This window comes from Hibiscus syriacus, unplaced genomic scaffold (assembly GCF_006381635.1).
Source record: "Hibiscus syriacus cultivar Baekdansim isolate YM2019G1 unplaced genomic scaffold, ASM638163v2 tig00111099_pilon, whole genome shotgun sequence".
NCBI classification, from domain to species: Eukaryota; Viridiplantae; Streptophyta; class Magnoliopsida; order Malvales; family Malvaceae; genus Hibiscus; species Hibiscus syriacus.
The window spans coordinates 546535-566212 of NW_024062984.1; the positions used below are offsets into that span (position 1 = coordinate 546535).

A 19678-nucleotide genomic window follows, 5' to 3' on the forward strand; every position below is an offset into this window, starting at 1 on the left:
TAACTTCCTTGAAGACTGACTCCCTTTTCTTTCTGAGTCTTCTCGGACCATAGTCGTTCCTCGGGGTTTTTAATCTCCTGTATTACAACACCTTTGTCTATTAATGCAGATTATTTATGGTTAACGAACACGTTTTTTGGTAGATCATCACCTCTTTTGAATGATGCAGATGATGGAAATAAAATAAAAGAGAGGAAAAAAATGAAAAGAGTTAGTAAGGTAAAGATAATAATCAAAGCAATCATGAAAATAAAAGTCCTACCCCACATGATATCTACCCCACATGCTTATTATTCCTACCCGGACATGATCTCTATCCCGCAAGTTGATTTTGAACAAGTCCTAACCGCATAAATTTCTAGTTCACATGCTTTGAACAGAAAGTAAAGCATGAAATAATTCTGGCATCCTAGGGTTTGAAATGAGGTTTTGGGGTATGCTCTATTTCTCCATAGTCTCCCGGTTTAGGTTCTAAAAAAAACGGTACCCGAGTTCTCCTTGTTGGTGCCCCCTTGGGCTTACCAAACCCTTAGTCTTAAGCCCATTACAAGCTTGTGTGGACTAAGTTAAACTCGGGAGGATACATTCCCTTATGCCCTTACGGAGAATAAATTCACACGAAGGCATAAGGTATATGAATCCCGAAGGTTACTTGCTATGCCCATACGATGAATAAATTCACACGAATGCGTCGCTTTCACCCCCACTTAAAACGGGTTCGGAGCTCGGGTATAGAGCCTTTAGATGAAAAAGTTTGAAAGGCTGAAATCATTGAGAAAACGGTCAGTTCAACTATTTACTCGAAAAAATATAATCAAAAGTAAGAAATAAAGATCAAAATGTTACCTTAAAATTTAAACTTACCTTTTCATTAAAAAGACAACTGGAAATTACCTTAGCCTGACTCACTTACTTGTGTCCCCAGCGGAGTCGCCAAGCTGTCGTAACCATCTTTCGGTTGGGCCCCAGAATTGGGTTTCGACATGAAAATGTAGATTGGGAGTCGCCACCGATCATTTATTTAAAACAAATGGGTTGATCGGATACCCTATTTCTTACCTGATCTGCGTCTTTCCAAAAATGTGTCGGGTTCGGGAGTCGGTTACGGTCAAGGAAGGATTAACACCCTTGAACCGCCCTTTCGGTACTACGTAATTTCCAGTTGTCTTTGATTAAGAAAATTGCAAGTTAAATTAAAAGGTAAAATTTGATCCGAATTACTTACCCTTAATGAGTTTACGGAAATACCCTTAAAAATTAAAATAAGATGTTAAAAGAAAATAATAATAATAAAAGAAAGTAACAAAACTAAAGAGTAAACCAAGGAAATAAATGAAACCAATAATAATAAACATAAAATAATTGGATGAAACAAATATAAAAAAATGAAATTGATTAAAATAAAATAAATGAAGAATAAAATATATATACAAAAAAGAATAAAAAAGGTAAAATGTTTTTAAAAAAAATAATAATAAGAGCAAAGAAACTAAAAACATAATGAAAATAAATAAATAGTATAAATAAAATAAAATAAAATACTAAATAGTAACAATAATAAATAAATGAAAAATAAATATACATATAATATTAACTAAAAAAATAGTAATCATAGAAATATAAAATAAAATGAAGTAAGAATATATATATATATAACGTTAGGAAAATATAGTAAAAAAATATAGTAAATAAGTTAACATAGATAAAAAATAATAATATAATATATATATATAATAATAGGAAAATAATATAATATAACACAAAGAAAAATGAAAAAAAATATAATAAATAAATAAATAAAATATAATTAAATATATATATATATATACATATAAATAATAAGGGTTAAATTAAAATAAAAAATAAATTAGGGGTCAAAACTAAAAGCCAATTGAAAAAAAAGACAAAACACGCGGATCCACACGACCCGTTTATAAAAATTCGAATAGTTTTTAAAAAACACAAGCCTCAGGGACTAGATCTACAAAAATAGATCTCGAAAACGCCCCCGTTCATCGGCCAAAAACACTTCTCTCAGTTTTCTTTCGAATCAAAACACAACAAGGGTAATGAAAAATAACTTGTGAAGGTATGAACTTTACCTTTCAAAATATAAATGCTTCGAAAAATGGCTACGAGTTGCTTGTAATTTTTTGCTTGGTATTTCGTATATCATTCTCCGAATGTGTTACAATAGTGAGTTACAATGACTATTTATAATACTTGTGGATCCTATCTTTAGGAGTTTAAATAATAGTAGAACTCTATCCTATTTTTAGGAGTTTGAATCCTAGCAAAATTATATCTTATTTTTAGGAGTTTGAATCCTAGTATGACGAAAAGGTGTGTTGACAAATACATTGATAGTTTATATTATATATTTAATAAAATTTATTTTTTTATTATAATGTTTTAATATCAAATTTAATGTACTCTAAGAATTAGACAAACGACATCTAGAGATGGACTGCACCCGTAGAAATTTTTAATTCTCTTATATTTTAGATTTTATCTTTGTATTTTTTATTGATTGTCTAACTTTACACTCCTAAGGTATTTTAGTATAATTTCTTAAGTTTCACATTCTGACATAATTTTTAAATTATGCGTCCATTCCTGGTGAAATCTATTTGGACCATTAATTACTAGGGATAGGCACGGGACCCAAATCCAATGGGTTCCAACCCGATCGGATTAGATTTAAAAAAAAATTGGGCTCGAGTCGGATTCGGGTTTAGAGTGAAAAATACCCGACTCGACCCCGAAGAAATATAAGTTTACCTTATATATTTAGGAATCATTACAATAATTCCCCTCTATATATATATTTTTAATAAAAATAATATTTTTTATTATTTCGGGTCAGTTCGAATTTATTTAAAAAAAATGGGTCTGGTTAGGGTATATATTATACGGGTCGATCAGATTTCGGGTGGAGGAGTCATTGTTCTTGGGTCGGGTCGGATTGACCAAAAATCCGACCCGACCCGACACATGCCATCCCTATTAATTACTATCATTGATTGGTCAAATGTTAAGTTGTCAACAATGAGGTCCGGTAGTTATTATTTTGGTAGCGATATTTGATTTGAATTCTGAAAAATCAAAGAGATGATCTGAGAAACACGAGAGTTTCTACTAATTAATAATATTTAATTATAAAATAGACCCAATTAAATGATTCACGTTTTTTACGTGTTTACACCCAATTAATAATACTTAAAACATTATTACATTAATTCGTACTATTTAAAAATAAATTTAAAATTTAATAGAAAAATCATAACTATTATCATAATTTCTGACACGAAGACAAAGTTTGATATTTTAATATTTATTTACTTTAGTCAAACCTAAACTCTTGGAAGAAAAAATAAGTAGTGGTGAGGAAGGATACGAGGGATTTCAGTTCAGTCCATGCCACGTGAGAAAAGCCCGACGTAGTCAAACCGTTAGCTTCGGGTATACGAACCAAACACACGTGGAATAGTTTTTAAGTCAAAGAAAAACGAGTGGGCCCATTTCTTCATCAGAGTCCGTTGACTCAGATATTTTTTTCACCGCAGGGCCGTTCAGGGCGGTGAGTCGTTTGAACGCGTCAATCTCCGATGTGTTTATTTATTTTTGACCATACTTTTATTTACCATTTTACACAGAGGAAGGAAGAAGAAATCATCAAAATTCAAACGATTTTCTTTCCTTCCATTTGGGCATTGCCATATGTCTCTTTCACTTCGGTTAAAGGTTATATTAGTTCGGATCATATTTAATTAATCTTAAATGGAGCTAAAATTAAAATTAGATTTATTTATTTATTATTCGGAAAAAAATATTAAAATTGAATTGATTATCTTGGAATTATTAAAAATCACTGATAATTTTAAAATTAGGTTTTGACTTCTTTTAAAAAATTTGATTTAATTATTTTTTAAAATCATATCAAGTTTAACATTACTAAAATTAAATATTGATCTTTGAATTTTATAATTTAACTTTTCAAAATTTTAATTTTAAAATTGATAAAATTAAGCTATTATTTCTCTAATTTTATAATTTAATTATTTTTCAAGATCATATTTATTTTGAAATTAAATAATTTAATCTCTTATATTCAATCCAAATTAAGGAAATACTTATTGATTATAGTGTGTTGTGTTAACAAAATGTGAATGGTATATATCTATAATATTTATGAAAAAATTGTATTTTTTATATTTACTTTTTATAATATATTTTTTTATGTTTACTAAATACATAATGTTTGACACTTTGACTATTTATATCATGTAAGGATTTTTATGAAAATAAATCTAAAAGTATTACTTTATATAGGAAAAAAGGAAGAAGAAATATTGAAAAAAAGGCATTCACTTAATATATTTACTACAGTTTGGTCTTCTTCAAAGTCTCAACTCCCTTTTTATTGCCTGGTCCGTTGCCCCTTTCAAAGACTTATCGCTTCTCTTCCTCTTGATTTATGGCCAAACTCAGTGGACTCCCCATTGATTCAGATCCCAATATTTCCTTTTTCCTTCACATCCCAACTGTCCTCAATTCCTTTCCCGAACAAGAAGACACTAAACCAAACATCGTCCTCATCAACAGCAACTTCTGCACTGTGCCCGCCATGGATGATGCTTCCAAGGCAAACATGTCTCCTCCACCGCCCAACACCATTCAGTTCCCCGTTAATCTCAACTGTTCTCGCGATGAACACCCGCGTAGGGTCATCGGCGAAATGGATTTCTTCGCCGAGAAGAACCGTAAACTCACGGACGACGTCGATGGTTCAGATCATGCCAATGCAGAGATCAATGACTCCATCGATCGAACTGCCCTCGAGCTTAACGTTAACGTAAGTCACGTGCCCACGGTTTTTTTTTTAATTATTATTCATTAATCTCACTAGCGAATCGATGAATTATAATTCAGATACATTTTGTTGTTGATTTTCAGACTGGTCTGAATTTATTAACTACGAACACGAGTAGCGATCAATCCACGGTAGATGATGGGATCTCCTCAAACATGGAAGATAAAAGAGCTAAAAATGAGGTATTTTATTTTATTAAAAACTGGATAATTCGGGATTTCGATTAATTTAAAATCTTGTTGTAAGCTTGTTTTACGTGCCATTGATTTCTTTTTGTTTCAGCTATCTGTTTTACAAGTTGAGTTTGATCGAATGAAAATGGAGAATCAAAGGTTAAAGGAAATGCTGAGCCAAGTGACGAGAAACTACAACACGGTTCAAAAACATCTGGTCACCCTTATGCAGCAACAGCAAGATGGAAAAGTTGAAAAACCCGAGGAACAAAAGAAATGTAATGGAGGACAAATGGTGCCGAGACAGTTTATGGATCTTGGTCTAGCAGCCGCTGCTGCTCCAGAAGTTGACACGGATGAACCGTCGCTATCGTCGACGGACGAGAGGAGTCACGATCGGTCAGGGTCGTCTAATGCGGAGATAACTTCCAAGGACTTCAGATCGAGAAAGCGTGGGAATAGCGAAGACGATCGAGGAACCGGAAGAGAAGATAGTCCTGATGGTAATAAGGTTCCCAGGTTTAATTCCTCGAAAAATGTTGATCAAACTGAGGCTACCATGAGGAAGGCACGAGTTTCAGTTAGAGCAAGATCAGAGGCTCCCATGGTATTTTTTTCTCTCTATTAAATCGAATTATATAACTTACACATAATTCACAACCTCGTTTTCATGCATTAAATTGATCGGATTTTTATTCATTCTTAAAAAGATCACAGATGGATGTCAATGGAGAAAGTATGGACAGAAAATGGCGAAAGGAAATCCATGTCCTAGAGCATATTATCGGTGTACCATGGCAGCTGGTTGCCCAGTTAGAAAACAGGTTTCCTTTTTAATTACTTTTGATCTGTAAATCATTTTGGAGTTAATAAATAATCGCAATATTAAAATGATGTTGAATGTTACAGGTACAAAGATGCGCAGAAGATCGAACAATTCTAATAACAACCTACGAAGGCAACCACAACCACCCTTTGCCTCCGGCAGCAATGGCAATGGCGTCGACGACATCATCGGCAGCACGAATGTTGTTATCGGGTTCAATGTCCAGTGCCGATGGACTAATGAACTCAAATTTCCTCACAAGAACTGTCCTCCCATGCTCTTCTAGCATGGCCACTATATCAGCTTCCGCCCCATTCCCCACTGTCACCTTGGACCTCACCCAGACCCCGAACCCTTTACAGTTCCCCACACCCGAAGGCCAATTCCAGGTCCCATTCCCTAACCCACAATCGCACCCCAATCCCCAGGCCTCACCGTTGCTGCCTCAAATTTTCGGCCAGGCACTTTACAACCAATCCAAATTCTCTGGTTTACAAATGTCTCACAACATTGAACAACCTCAAATGAATCACCAACTTCAACAAGGTCGACAAAATTCACTTGCCGAAACCGTTAATGCTGCCACCGCTGCCATCGCGACGGACCCCAACTTCACCGCCGCTTTAGCCGCCGCAATCACTTCTATTATCGGGAGCTCTCACACCAGCAACATCACTAATAAATGGTGCGAACCTCACGTCCACCACCAACAACAATGGCAATGGCAATGTCACTACCACCACCACCACTAGTAACAGCAATAGCAATGGCAACAATAAAAATCAGCAATTTCAGTAATTTTGCCGCAAATTAGAAGAAACTAAGATCGCTCTCCATTCTTTATTATATTTTTTAATCATTTGAGGAAGAAGGGTACGCAGTTTTGATTTTCGATCGAAAAGTTGAAGAAAAAAAAGGCAAAAAGAAAATGTTTAATTTTTCATGTTGGAGTTACGTGTAATGCAGAGAGCAGTCAAGAAATCCGTCTTCAGCAAAAGTGTTTTTAATAAAGGTGGAGTTAGTTAGACTTTGACTTACATAACTAAACTTTTAACGAGGCCACGTTTTGATCGTGTGCATTCACGTTCGAGGAGTCCATCAATCTTTATCATTTACTGCAACTTATGAATGAAGGATGAAATTATAGGGATACATTATGGGTAAACTATACTAGTGACCATCCAACTATAGCCTCTTTTTATTTTGACCATTATTTTTGAATTTTTATCAATCAAGTCACCCAATTATTTAAATGCATTCATTCAAGACATTAGCCATTAACGGAAGTGGCAGTTAGTAAAATTGGTAAAATTATTCATTTAGTCATTATTATTTATATATTCTATCAATTTGGTCCTAATTTTAACAAATTAAATAAATTTAATCTTTGAATCAGATCGTGCTATGTGTGGAGGGTTTACTTTATTTTCATTTAATAATTTTATTTTGCACCAATTAGAAGGTGACACATGTCACCCTCTGGTGGAAATAAAATTAAAGAAGTTGAAATAGGAGAGCAAGAGAAGCAAACTTAAGTCTTTTGGGTGGGAAAGTAGCATTTTAACCACTGAACCAAGCAAACCCTTTGCATTAAAACACACTACGAATTTAACTTTAAATTTTTATTATTTTATATTTCTTAAATTAAATTCACATATTAATTAAATTAACATCTAAACGTTAAACATATATATTTATTCTTATCTTAACTTTAAAATATATTTTGTTCTTATTTTAACTTAAAAAGATATATTTTATATATCTTATAAAATAGATTAAATAATTTAAAATAAAAATATTCTATCAAAAATATATTTTATTTTTATTTTAGCTTAAATTATTTTAATTATCATAACTTAAAAATACATTTTATTTTTATCTTAACTTTTAAAAATATATCTTATTTTTATTTTAACTTATTACATATATTATATTCTTAACTTAAATTATTAAATATATTCCAATCTTACCTTAAATTATTAAATATGATTTATCCTAATTTTAACATAAAAAATATATTTTATTCTTATATTTAACTTAACATGTATATTTTATTTTTTTATTTAAAAATATTTATATTAATTTTATTTTCATTTAAAAATATATTTTATTTTATCTTAATTTTAAAATATTATTATAATAAAATATAATATTTAAGTTAAGGTAAGAATAAATTATTTAAAGTTAATAAAAATTAAAATATATTTTTATGTTAAAATAAGAATAAAATGGATTTTAAAGTTAAGATAAGAATAAAATATATTTTAAAGTTAAGATAAGAATAAAATATATTTTAAAGTTAAGATAAGAATAAAATATATATTTTTAATGTTTAGATGTTAATTTAATTAATATGTGAATTTAATTTAAGATATATAAAATAATAAAAATTTAAGGTTAAACTAGTATTCAGTATATATAGCATTTGTAGTGCATTCTAATCCAAAGGGTCTGCTTGGTTCAGTGGTTAAACTGCTGCTTTCCCACCCAAAAGACCCAAGTTTGATTCCCTTGCTCTCCCATTTCAACTTTTTTAATTTTATTTGATTGGTGCGAAATAAAATTATTAAATTAAAATAAAGTAAATCCTCCAATTGAATGGTGACACTTGGCATGATTTGATTCGAATAAATTTATTTAATTTGTTAAAATTAGGACCAAATTGATAGAATATATAAGTAACAGTGACTAAATGTGTCATCTTACCAATTTACTAACTGTCACATTATCACTTCTGTTAACGGCTAGTGACTTGATTAAATAGTTGGATGGTTTGATTGAAAAGAATTATAAAATGGTGGTCAAAATTAAAAGGGGCTATAGTTGGATGGTCACTGGTATAATTTACCTTTAAATTATTTAATTTTAAAATTGTTAGAAAATAAATAATTATTTAAATAAAATTTAGAAGTTGAAGTTTAATTTATAGTTGGAATGAAGAACAGAGATCAAGGGTTTTCGTTTTGATTATGAGGAGAAAGTATAGATTATATTTCATTGACTCAAATAAATGTTTTGTAATTTCTAAAAATCTATTGACTCAAATATTAGAAAAAAAAATATAACCTTACAGACCATGTGTACTTTTTTTTTAATTCTATCAGTGACTTAGAAATTATTTTTCATGAAACAAAAACTATTGATTATATTTCATTAAAAAGTTTCCTGGTCGTATAAACTATTCACCAATAATCTCTACACGAGCATTGCCCGCCCTTAAATCGATGAAATCGGTTATTATCTCTCACAATCTCCCTACAATGCCTGATATAAACTTGAAGGCACTATGACAATCTCCACAGATTCTAAGGTTCTTTGTGATTCTTATAGGTACTGCGGGAAGTATAGCTATACGACCAAAGGCAAGAGCAATTTTCTCACTATGGTACCCAACCTTTAACATTTTTTCTTCTTCTTCTACGTCGAAGAGCACAAAATCGATGTCTGGAACGTAGCCGGCAGCCTTAATGTAATTCCCGAGTTTAGCCAACTTCTCATGAATCTTAGAATTCATTTCATGTTAAGTATCCTTTGCTTGGAAGATGTGGACTTTGTCTTCACTGTGATCCTGTTGGGAAATAAACCGAGTAACGAGTAATTTCCCTATAACAAGATTAGTGAGAATGCGAAATAAAAGCGGAAAAATAATACCCGAAATTGGTAACGGAGTTCAGCCAATTTTGCATACGTCTCCGGACTACTGCAGATCTTTTACTAAAGAGAAAATTTACAGGTATTTACAAAACACACTTGAGAGAGAAATAGAAGATTTTGGGATGATTTAGAAGCTAAATGAGCTAGGGTATTTATAGCTGAAGCTTAAGGACTAATATTGTAATTAACCCTATTACAAAATAAATAAAAAATTGGGCACCCCCCAATTTTTCAAGCAGCTGGCTGCTGCCATTTTCTTTGACCAACAATCTCCCACTTGAAGACTGATTTCAATCTGTCTTCACACCTCGATCAATGCAGCAGTATTTCTGGTCTTTTATTCTAGCATGTCAATTGAAGCTGAACATAACTTCAGTTTGTCTGTAGTCACCGTCTTTGTCAACATGTCTGCCAGATTTTCAGCTCCACTGATCTTTTCAAGTTTCAAAATCTCATCTTCCAGAAGAGACCGGATAAAATGATATCTCAATTGTATGTGCTTCGTCCTGGAATGAAAAGACGGATTCTTTGCTAGATGTATAGCACTTTGACTGTCGCAATACAAAACATTGTTCTCTTGTTTCTTGCCTAACTCTTTCAAGAAACTTTGGAGCCAAAATATCTCCTTGCTGGCTTCCGTAACAGCAACATATTCTGCTTCAGTTGTGGAGAGAGCAACTATCTTCTGTAGTTGAGAAACCTAACTCAATGCAGCACCTCCGAGAGTATAGACATACCCTGCAGTGCTCTTTCTGATGTCAACATTTCCGGCTAAGTCAGTATCTACATAGCCTGTCAGTATCGTATCTCCACATTTGAAACAAAGTGCTTTGTTTGTGGTACCCCGCAGATATTTGAGGATCAATTTGACTGCTTCCCAGTGTACCTTGCCCGGATTATTCATGTACCTACTAACAGCTCCCACTACTTGAGCAATATATGGTCTGGTACAAACCATGGTATACATCAGACTTCCAATTGCTGAGGCATACGACACCTTCACCATGTGTGCACGTTCTTCCTCTGTCTTTGGTGACTGTTCTTTGGAGAGTCTAAAATGAACACCTAAAGGTGTACTTACTAGTTTAGCATCTTGCATGTTGAACCTGGAGAGTACTTTGTTGATGTACTCAGCCTGTGATAACATCAAAGTCCCCGACTTTGTGTCTCTCTTAATCCTCATCCCAAGAATCTGCTTTGCAGCGCCCAGATCCTTCATAGCAAACTGCTTCGATAATTTTTGCTTCAAGTTTATAATCTCTTGTATGTCTGAGCCTGCAACGAGCATGTCATCAACGTACAACAATAAAATAATGAAGCTATTGTCGAACCTCTTGATGTAACAACAATGATCTGGTTGACATCTGGTAAAACCACTGCTACTCATGAAACTATCGAACTTCTTGTACCACTGTCTAGGAGCTTGTTTTAAATCATACAAGCTCTTTTTCAACCTGCATACTAGGTTTTTCTTGCATGCCTCTATGAAGCCTTCTGGCTGCCTTATATAGATTTCTTCCTCTAAATCACCATGAAGGAAAGCTGTCTTTACATCTAACTGCTCAAGATGTAAATTTTCTGCAGCTACAATTTTCAACACCAGTATGATTGTAGACAGTTTCACGACTAGAGAGAAAATTTCATTGTAGTCAATACCTTCTTTTTGCTGAAAACCTTTGACAACCAATCTCGCTTTGTAGCGTTTACTCCCACCGTGCTCTTCTTTGATCCTGTAAATCCACTTGTTATGGAGTGCTTTCTTGCCTGGTGGTAATTCGGCTAATTCCCACGTCTGATTTGACATAAGCGAGTCCATCTCATCTTTCATGGAAGACTCCCACTTGACTGAATCCTCCACTTGCATTGCTTCATCATAGCACTCTGGTTCACCATTGTCAGTCAGCAATAAGTAGTGCAAAGAATGAGAATACCGTTGGGTTGGTTTAGGAATTCTGGAGGAGCGTCTCAGTTCTGGTGTACCTGGTTCTTCTTGAACTGCTTCAGGATTGATCTGAACATCATTTCTAGAAATCTCCTCGAACTCAGCAAATTTTTTTGTTTCAGCTTTGGTATTGGAGCTACTTGATTCTATGTTTGCCCTGTCTTTGTACATCACATTCTCATTGAAAATAACATCTCTGCTTCTGATGATCTTCCGATTTTCATAGTCCCAAAATCGGTAACCGAACTCATCACCACCATAACCAACAAAGACACATTTGTTGGACTTGGCATCAAGTTTACTTCTTTCAGCAGAATCTATGTGTACATAAGAAATACAACCAAACACTTTTAAGTGTGAAAGATTTATTTCTTTCTTGCTCCAAACTTCCTCTGGTATTCTGCCATCTAAAGGAACTGAGGGCCCACGGTTGATCAAGTAAGCTGCAGTGTTGATAGCTTCAGCCTATAGAAATTTGGGTAATCCGACATGTATCGTCATGCTTTTGGCACGTTCATTCAGAGTTCTGTTCATGCGCTCTGCTACGCCATTCTGTTGCGGTATCATGGGAATTATTGTCTCCATCTTGATCCCATTGTTTGCGCATAAATCTCTGAATCTACGATTTTTGTACTCTCCTCCATTGTCAAACCTCAACCGTTTGACTTTCAGACCAGTCTCATTTTCCACCATGGCTTTCCATTTTCTAAAGGTATCAAAGACTTCTGATTTCTTCTTTAGAAAATAAACTCACACCTTCCTTGTAGAATCATCGATGAAGGTGACATAATATAATGAGCCTGCAAAAGATGGAACTGGAGATGGTCCCCATACATCAGTATGAACCAACTCTAACTTTTCTGCCTTGAGTGTCTTACCAATCTTTGTAAAGCTGACTTTCTTTTGTTTGCCAAAGATGCAATCCTCACATAGTCTGACATCTACATTCTTTAGATCTGGCAGTTTCCCTTTTGACAAAAGCGTCTTCATCCCTTTCTCGCTCATATAGCCAAGCCTTTGGTGTCATAAGTTTGATTTTCCATCAGCATCTGCTGCAGCAATGATATTCTCTAAGTTTGAGGTTACATAGAGAGTGCCAGTCTTCTTACCACGAGCAATAACGAGTGCTCCTTTAGTAATCATCCATTCACAACCTGAAAAGGTTGTACTATAATCTTCTCCATCAAGCTGTCCTACAGAAATCAGATTTCTTTTGAGGCCAGGAATATGTCTCACTCCTTTCAGCGTCCAGGTGGTCTGGTTTGGCAACTTTAGTCGGATGTCTCATTTTCCGACGATCTTCAATGTTTCATCATCAGCTAGATGAACCTTCCTAAAATCACCACTGACATAGTTCTCCATGATTTCTCGGCATGAGGTGGAGTGGAAAGATGCCCCTGAATCCAAGATCCATGATTCAATCGGACTGTTGATGCTTAGAATCATGACATCACATGTTTCCTCTGTCATGTTGGCAGATTCCTGTACGACGATATCTTTCTTCAGTACTCGACAATCTCTTTTAAAGTGACCCTTCTTGCCACAATTATAACAAGTAAAATCTTTCTTTCCTGTTCTTGATTTGGATCTGCCACGATTTGAATTTCTTTCTGAAGTTCTCCCTCTGGACTCCGTGTGCAAGACTGAGGAGGTTGATGCTTCACCCGATTCTCTCCGTCGAATTTCTTCGCTCAGTACCAGATCTCGGACATCGTCGAATTTCAATTTACTATTTCCCGACGAGCTGCTAAGTGCTGTAATAATAGCATTCCAACTGTCTGGTAGAGATGATAAGAGAATTAAAGCTCGAACCTCATCATCGAATTCAATTTCCACAGAACTCAACTGAGTTGTAATTGTGTTGAGTTCATTTAGGTGTTGTGTCATCGATGCCCCTTCCGTCATCCGCAAATTGAATAATCGCCTCATCAAGTGCACTTTGTTTGAGGCTGATGGCTTCTCATACATACAGGAGAGAGCCGCCATAAGACCCGCCGTGGTCTTTTCCTTTGCTTTCAAATGTTGAAAGCAACATTGCGGGATAACGTCAATCGGATAACTCCGAGGGCTTGTCTGTCGAGAAGAGCCCAGTCTTCATTCTTCATGCCCTCTGGTTGTTTTCCTGATAGAGGTTGATATAGATTTTTCTGGTACAAAAAATCTTCAATCTGCATCTTCCAAAAGCCAAAGTCCGCACCATCGAACTTTTCAATTTTCACATTCCCTTCGTCTGCAGCTATCGCTCCCACTCGAATCTGGCTTCGTTTGGATCGTTTCTGACAATTCTTGCGAACTACCGTGTATTAAAACACCTCCGTCGACAAATTCGTATCGCCGACAAAATTTTACTATTCATGAAATTCACTATTCACGTGAATAGTAATAAATATTAACCTCGCAAAAAATTGACAAAATTCACAACCAAAAGCTCTGATTACCAGTTGTTGGGAAATAAACCGAGTAACGAGTAATTTCCCTATAACCATATTAGTGAGAATGCAAAATAAAAGCGGAAAAATAATACTCGGAATTGATAACGGAGTTCAACCAATTTTGCCTACGTCTCCGGACTGCTGCAGATCTTTTACTAAAGAGAAAATTACAGGTGTTTACAAAACACACTTGAGAGAGAACTAGAAGATTTTGGGATGATTTAGAAGCTAAATGAGCTAGGGTATTTATAGATGAAGCTTAAGGACTAATATTGTAATTAACCCTATTACAAAATAAATAAAAAATTGGGCAGCCCCCCCATTTTTCAAGCAGCCGGCTGCTGCCATTTTCTTTGACCAACAGATCCAACTGCAACATCCACCATTTTTGATCCCGACATCGTTTATCTCCTTTCTCACAAGATCAGCTTCCTCCACCTGCCGATGGATGCAAATAGATTAGATATCAACACATGGTTACCAGAGTCCTTAGGATCAAATTTGGATAGTTTTTTAGCTGCTATCTTCCCCAAGTTCGATTTTTTATACACCCTACAGGCATCTAAAAGAGCACCCCAGATGGAAATTGTTGGACGAATCGGCATTTTCTTAATGAACTCATAAGCATGCTCAACCATACCAGCTCTCCCAAGCAAGTCCACGACGCAAGCATATGCTCTGCCCCTGGTTGAATCTGAAACTTCTCCTTCATTGATTCGAAAATCTCCATACCTATTTTTACTGCCCCTGCTCTACTATGAGCCGATAATACACAAACCAAAGTCACATAATTGGGAATAACTTGACCCCAAGATATCATGTTTTGAAACAATAATAAAGTCATGTCGGCAAGCCCTTAATGAGCATAACTACCTATCATTGCATTCCAACTAACTAAATTCCTCTCCTGTATCTCATAGAAAGCTTGCTCCAAGCTCTCGATGCTTCTATATTTACCATACATATCGACTAATGCGCTCCCGACAAAAACATTCCCTTCGACACAAGCCTTAAAAGCAAGCTCATGAATCAATCTACGAAACTCAAGCACTGCCATCCCAGCTAAAGAACTGATAACACTCGAGACCATAAAATCAGTCGGTTCAACACCTTCTTTCCTTGCTTCCAAAAACATTCCATAGGCATTTTCTTCTTCATAGTTTTAACCATAAGCAGATATTAATGAGCACCAGGAAACAACATTTCTTGTCTCCATATCATCAAAGACCATCCTCGCATCTTCCACCTCCTTACACTTGCCATAAAAATCAATAAGCCAATTGCAGACGGACAAATTCCTATCAAAACCTCTTAGAATCACATATCCATTTAACTGTCTCCCTAATGTCAAATAAGAAGCATCCGAACACGCATTAAGAAAAAGGCAAAACGTAATCGGATCAGGTTCACTGTCGATCCTTCTAAATTGAATAAAGACATCCACAGCTGTTCTCGGCTTTCCATCAAGCACTGCATTAGAAATATTTGCATTCCACATAGCAATACTACTTTCAGGCATTTCGTCGAACACTTTTGTTGCTTCATCTCTAAGGCCCGTTTTCATATACATATCGAAACAACTACACCCAACAAAGGAATCGAAAATCTGAGAGGACTTTAAAGCCAACGAGTGAAGTTGTTTCCCCACAGGCAGCCGAAGCGAGGCGGAGGCCTTGAAAGCACAAGGAAAGGTGAAATCGTTGGGAGATATTCCTTCACTTTGCATGCGAGAAAAATGGAGGAGAGCGAAAGTGAAAAGGCCGTTTTGGACATTACCCGAAATGAGAGCGGTTCAAGTGACGACGGAACGAGACGAGGTGGGGTTTGTAAGAGGGCGAGGTGGGCGGCGTTAGGGAGATCGAGTTTGGAGTACATGTTGATAAGGTGGTTGGAAAGGAAAGAAGGGAGAGGGATTTGAAGAGTTTTGAGGATGTGGGCGTGAGTGGCTCGGCCAAAAAAGAGGGACCGAGTGGAGATTGCGGACTCGAAGAGGAAGCCGAGCTCGTTCGCGGTGAGGAATGGCATTGGTTTTAGTCTTAGTGGCGGAGGGGATGATCATGGTTTAGGATTTATGGCGGCAAAGGTTTTTGGAAGTGGCGGATTCAAGATCAAAGGCCATTTTTACGATATGTTTACATTAGGGTAAAGTCTATAGTCCCTCAACTATATGGTGCTATTTTTTGTGTTCTTTAACTATTAAAAATTACAAAATGATCACTCAACTATTCATATGTTTCGGACTTATCCTTTTTCTGTTAAAAAAATAGTCATTTGAGTTTAACATTAATCTGCTGGCTAAGATGTGATAAAACCTGATCCTATAACCATTTGATTGTACAGTCGATTGATATTCTGGGATTAAATTTTATCATATCACAATCAGTACATTAACGTCTGGCTCAAACGACAATTAATTTTTTAACAGAAAAGGACGACTTTGGAACATATGAATAGTCAAGTGGGCATTTTGTAACTTTAATTGTTAAAAAGACTCAACAAAGCAACACCTTATAGTCGAAGGACTATTTTGTAACTTTTAATAATAAATGGACTCAATAAAATAATACCTTAGAGTTGGGGCCCACTTATATACTTTATCCTTTAAATTAAACATTTTAAATAGATTAATTTACTCATCCTGTCATAATCTTCATACGATACATTTGATGGTTAAAGTATATAAACAATCACTAATGTTTAAGTAGGTTTGTTTTTTTGGTTGATGTTTTAAAAGTAATAATTGAATCACTTAATATTACTAATTTATACCATGATCACTTGACCATTAACAATCGTTATTGGAGTAATAGAAGTGTGGCACGTTAATCTAGCTTTTTTTTTACACCATTTAGTCATGTGAGACCGTTTTAATCGAGCCTCACCTCTTCTTCTTCAATTTTCAAACCCTTTTGATCGGGCCTCACCTCATTTTCTTCTCCAACTCACCATTTCTCTTGTTTCTCCAAATCTATCATATCATAATTAATAGCTTAATGTTCAGCTTAAACGATCGTTATTTTTTAACAGAGAATGACGAGTTTGAAACATATGAATAGTCGAATGATCATTTTGTAACTTTTAATAATCAAAAGACTCAATAAAATAAAACCTTATAGTCGATAAACTATATTGTAAATTTTAATAGTAAATAGACTCAATAAAATAATACATTATAATTGAGTTTACTTGTTTACTTTATGATGGGCTTGTATACCTTATAGTCCGGTCCACTTGTAAAGGTCGAATTGAAAGTATTCTTGTTCGTCTCCCTCTAACAGAGCGTTGGGAATATGATCATGTAAGCTTTTGTTACCTATTTCCCTCTTCCACTCCCCCCCCCCCCAACACAAAACACAACAACTACACACACAAGTAAAACTTTGTTACACATTATATGAAAATGTTTACTGAGTTGTAATTGATTATGAGAGGCCAATTAATTGTTTGACATGCAGAAACCAGAAGAGGGAAGTGAAGAGTGGAATTTGTTAGATGCCTACATGAATACTAAGGAATGGGTCTGATCCATATGCATCAACCCCCCAAGGTATGATCTAATACTCAATGGTTGAGTTTCTTCGTATCATTTTGAAATTTCCTATTGAATTTGATTCAATAGTTCTTTCTATAACACATGTTGTCCAGATGCCAAAAGTTGCTAATTATAATTGCAATGGGAACTCACATTCTGCTGTACTAGTTGCGTTTTTGTTACCTTTCATATTAACTACATAGGGTATATATATTATATATACGTGTATATAAAATACACTTTTCATGGAAGCTTATCAGATTAATAGAATATAGGAACCAAGCTCAATGGCTGAATTAAGTAGCTATATCCATGTAAAAATCGCATCTAGCCTGCGGGTTCAAACTCTGAAATCAATGGTCTCTCAAATGGCTCTTTCGTGCGATCAATTGTTGCTGAACTTGCATTTACCAAAACCTGTCAAAATTCATTAAAAAAATTGAGAAATTCATATAATGAGACTTTTCATTTGCATATGGGAAAGTTTAAGATTTTGAGGGAAAAAATCGAATGAAACTTACTAGGATCAACGGTAACAAGCATGGCGGTTCCTCCGAAATCACAAGTGCCACCACGCCCCTTTGTGTTTTGCCAGTAACTGTTGAAAGCGTACGATGCATGAGCCATCATTGTGTTGGGTTGGAAGCAGGCCTGGTTGGGTTGAATCGACTTGCAATCTGCACCAGACCCACATGCATAATCCATGGCGGCTTGGATCAACGAATCAGGCACTGTCGGCTTAGCCACACACCAAGCACCGGACCGTGACCCTTTGTGTGGAGGAGGACGAGGTGATGGGTTCATCATCGGCGGTTCAGAAACGGGTCGGCCCGGAACCTGCTTAGGGGCCATAGGAACATGTTTTGGTGGACTAGGTTGAAGTTGAGGTGGACTTGGGAAAATGCTAGGTGAGTTGAACCCATGTTTCGGAGGAGCTATTTCAGGAGGACTTAGCGGCGGGCTGCGGATGATGTTACTCGGCGGTGGAGGTGTCGGTAGGCCGTAACTTGTTGGAGGCGCAGGAGGTTGGGAAGGTGATTGTGGGGTTAATGTAGGAGAGTGGGGAGGCTGAGGAAATGGTGACGATGAAGAGTCCAAAGGAGGTAGAAAAATAGGTGAGTCGAGGGTATACGGATCACCATTCGAGGCAACACGATCGGTTGTTCTTAGCTTTTGATGGAGGCTTGAGCCATGATGCTTCCATGCATGAACCATAAGTCTGGCATCTTTAAAGACAAAAAGAAACAACAAATTATACCAATATACACTCAACCTTGAAGATCCCTCAACTGAATTTGAAACAATATGAAAAAAAAATAACGAATTTACATACCACAGTGAGCGATCAAGAGAATAGTGGCTGAAACGCATACGAATGCATAGAGAAACTTTAAGCAGAGCCTTGACTCCATGGATGTAACTAAGCGATGCCTAGGGAATGAAGGAGGCTGTTTATGAGTATAAAATATATATAGGGAAACTAAAGAAGATTCAAAGGCAATCATTGCAGCAATGTAATCAGATTCTTGGCGATTTTCCCCAAAAATCACCCTTTCTCATTTTATTTTCCTGTACCCTTTTATCTTTATTTCCCGATATAACACACTTTGTAATAATGCGCGACCCATTAACCGTACCACCACATGTTAAAAGGCACGGAGCATAAACGTGTAAAAAATTGAGTGCTAATTTCGTAAATATTTTTAAATTAATACTCAATATGTAATTCATTTTTATTAGGGTGATATTTGTGTAAAAACGTCAACCTTTTTATTTATTTTTTTTGTGTGCATACAAAAAAACTTTGTTAATTAAAATCTTTAAATATTCTTTTACAAATTATTTTATAATTCGACAAATTTTGATTTTTGCATAAAATTACATAATACATATAATCTAGTGTATAAAAACTTTGAGTGTAAGTAATTTAAAATATGAATAATTTTATAAAAGTTTTATAACTAATATTTTTTTTACAAATGATGATGATGATAAGAAATATTTTAAAAAATTATAAATTTCATATATTTTTGAAAAATTTATTGACTTTTAAAATTAATTGTTTAAAAATATAAAAAATATTAAAATAAACTTTTAATTACAATTGAGAGATCAAATGAATTATTATTCATTAATTATTATTTTTTAACAATAATTAATAATATTTATTCATTTTTAATTATAATTGAGGAAACAAAGAAGCTTGAAAATAAAAGCTTGCATATATGAAATATAAATTACTACCA

General features: G+C 35.0%; 1 protein-coding gene and 2 pseudogenes across 2 annotated transcripts; 1 reads left to right on the forward strand and 2 right to left on the reverse strand.

Moving 5' to 3' along the window:
* Nucleotides 1–4477: 4477 nt before the first annotated feature.
* LOC120153218 lies at nucleotides 4478–6747 on the forward strand (annotated as a pseudogene).
* Nucleotides 6748–9054: 2307 nt separating this feature from the next.
* On the reverse strand, nucleotides 9055–16005 carry LOC120153227 (annotated as a pseudogene).
* Nucleotides 16006–17608: 1603 nt separating this feature from the next.
* On the reverse strand, nucleotides 17609–18952 carry LOC120153206 (probable glucan endo-1,3-beta-glucosidase A6). 2 transcript variants are annotated; one of them, XM_039165207.1, is made up of 3 exons: nucleotides 18766–18952; nucleotides 17950–18658; nucleotides 17609–17849 (listed from the first exon to the last, which is right to left on the reverse strand). In XM_039165207.1, the coding sequence occupies exons 1-3, from the start codon at nucleotides 18935–18937 to the stop codon at nucleotides 17840–17842; spliced, it is 891 nt and encodes a 296-aa protein (XP_039021138.1). In that variant the 5' UTR covers nucleotides 18938–18952; the 3' UTR covers nucleotides 17609–17839. The 2 variants fall into 2 exon arrangements, with proteins under 2 accessions (XP_039021138.1, XP_039021137.1); XM_039165206.1 differs by having other exon boundaries at nucleotides 17612–17849; nucleotides 17954–18658.
* Between the last annotated feature and the right edge of the window lie 726 nt (nucleotides 18953–19678).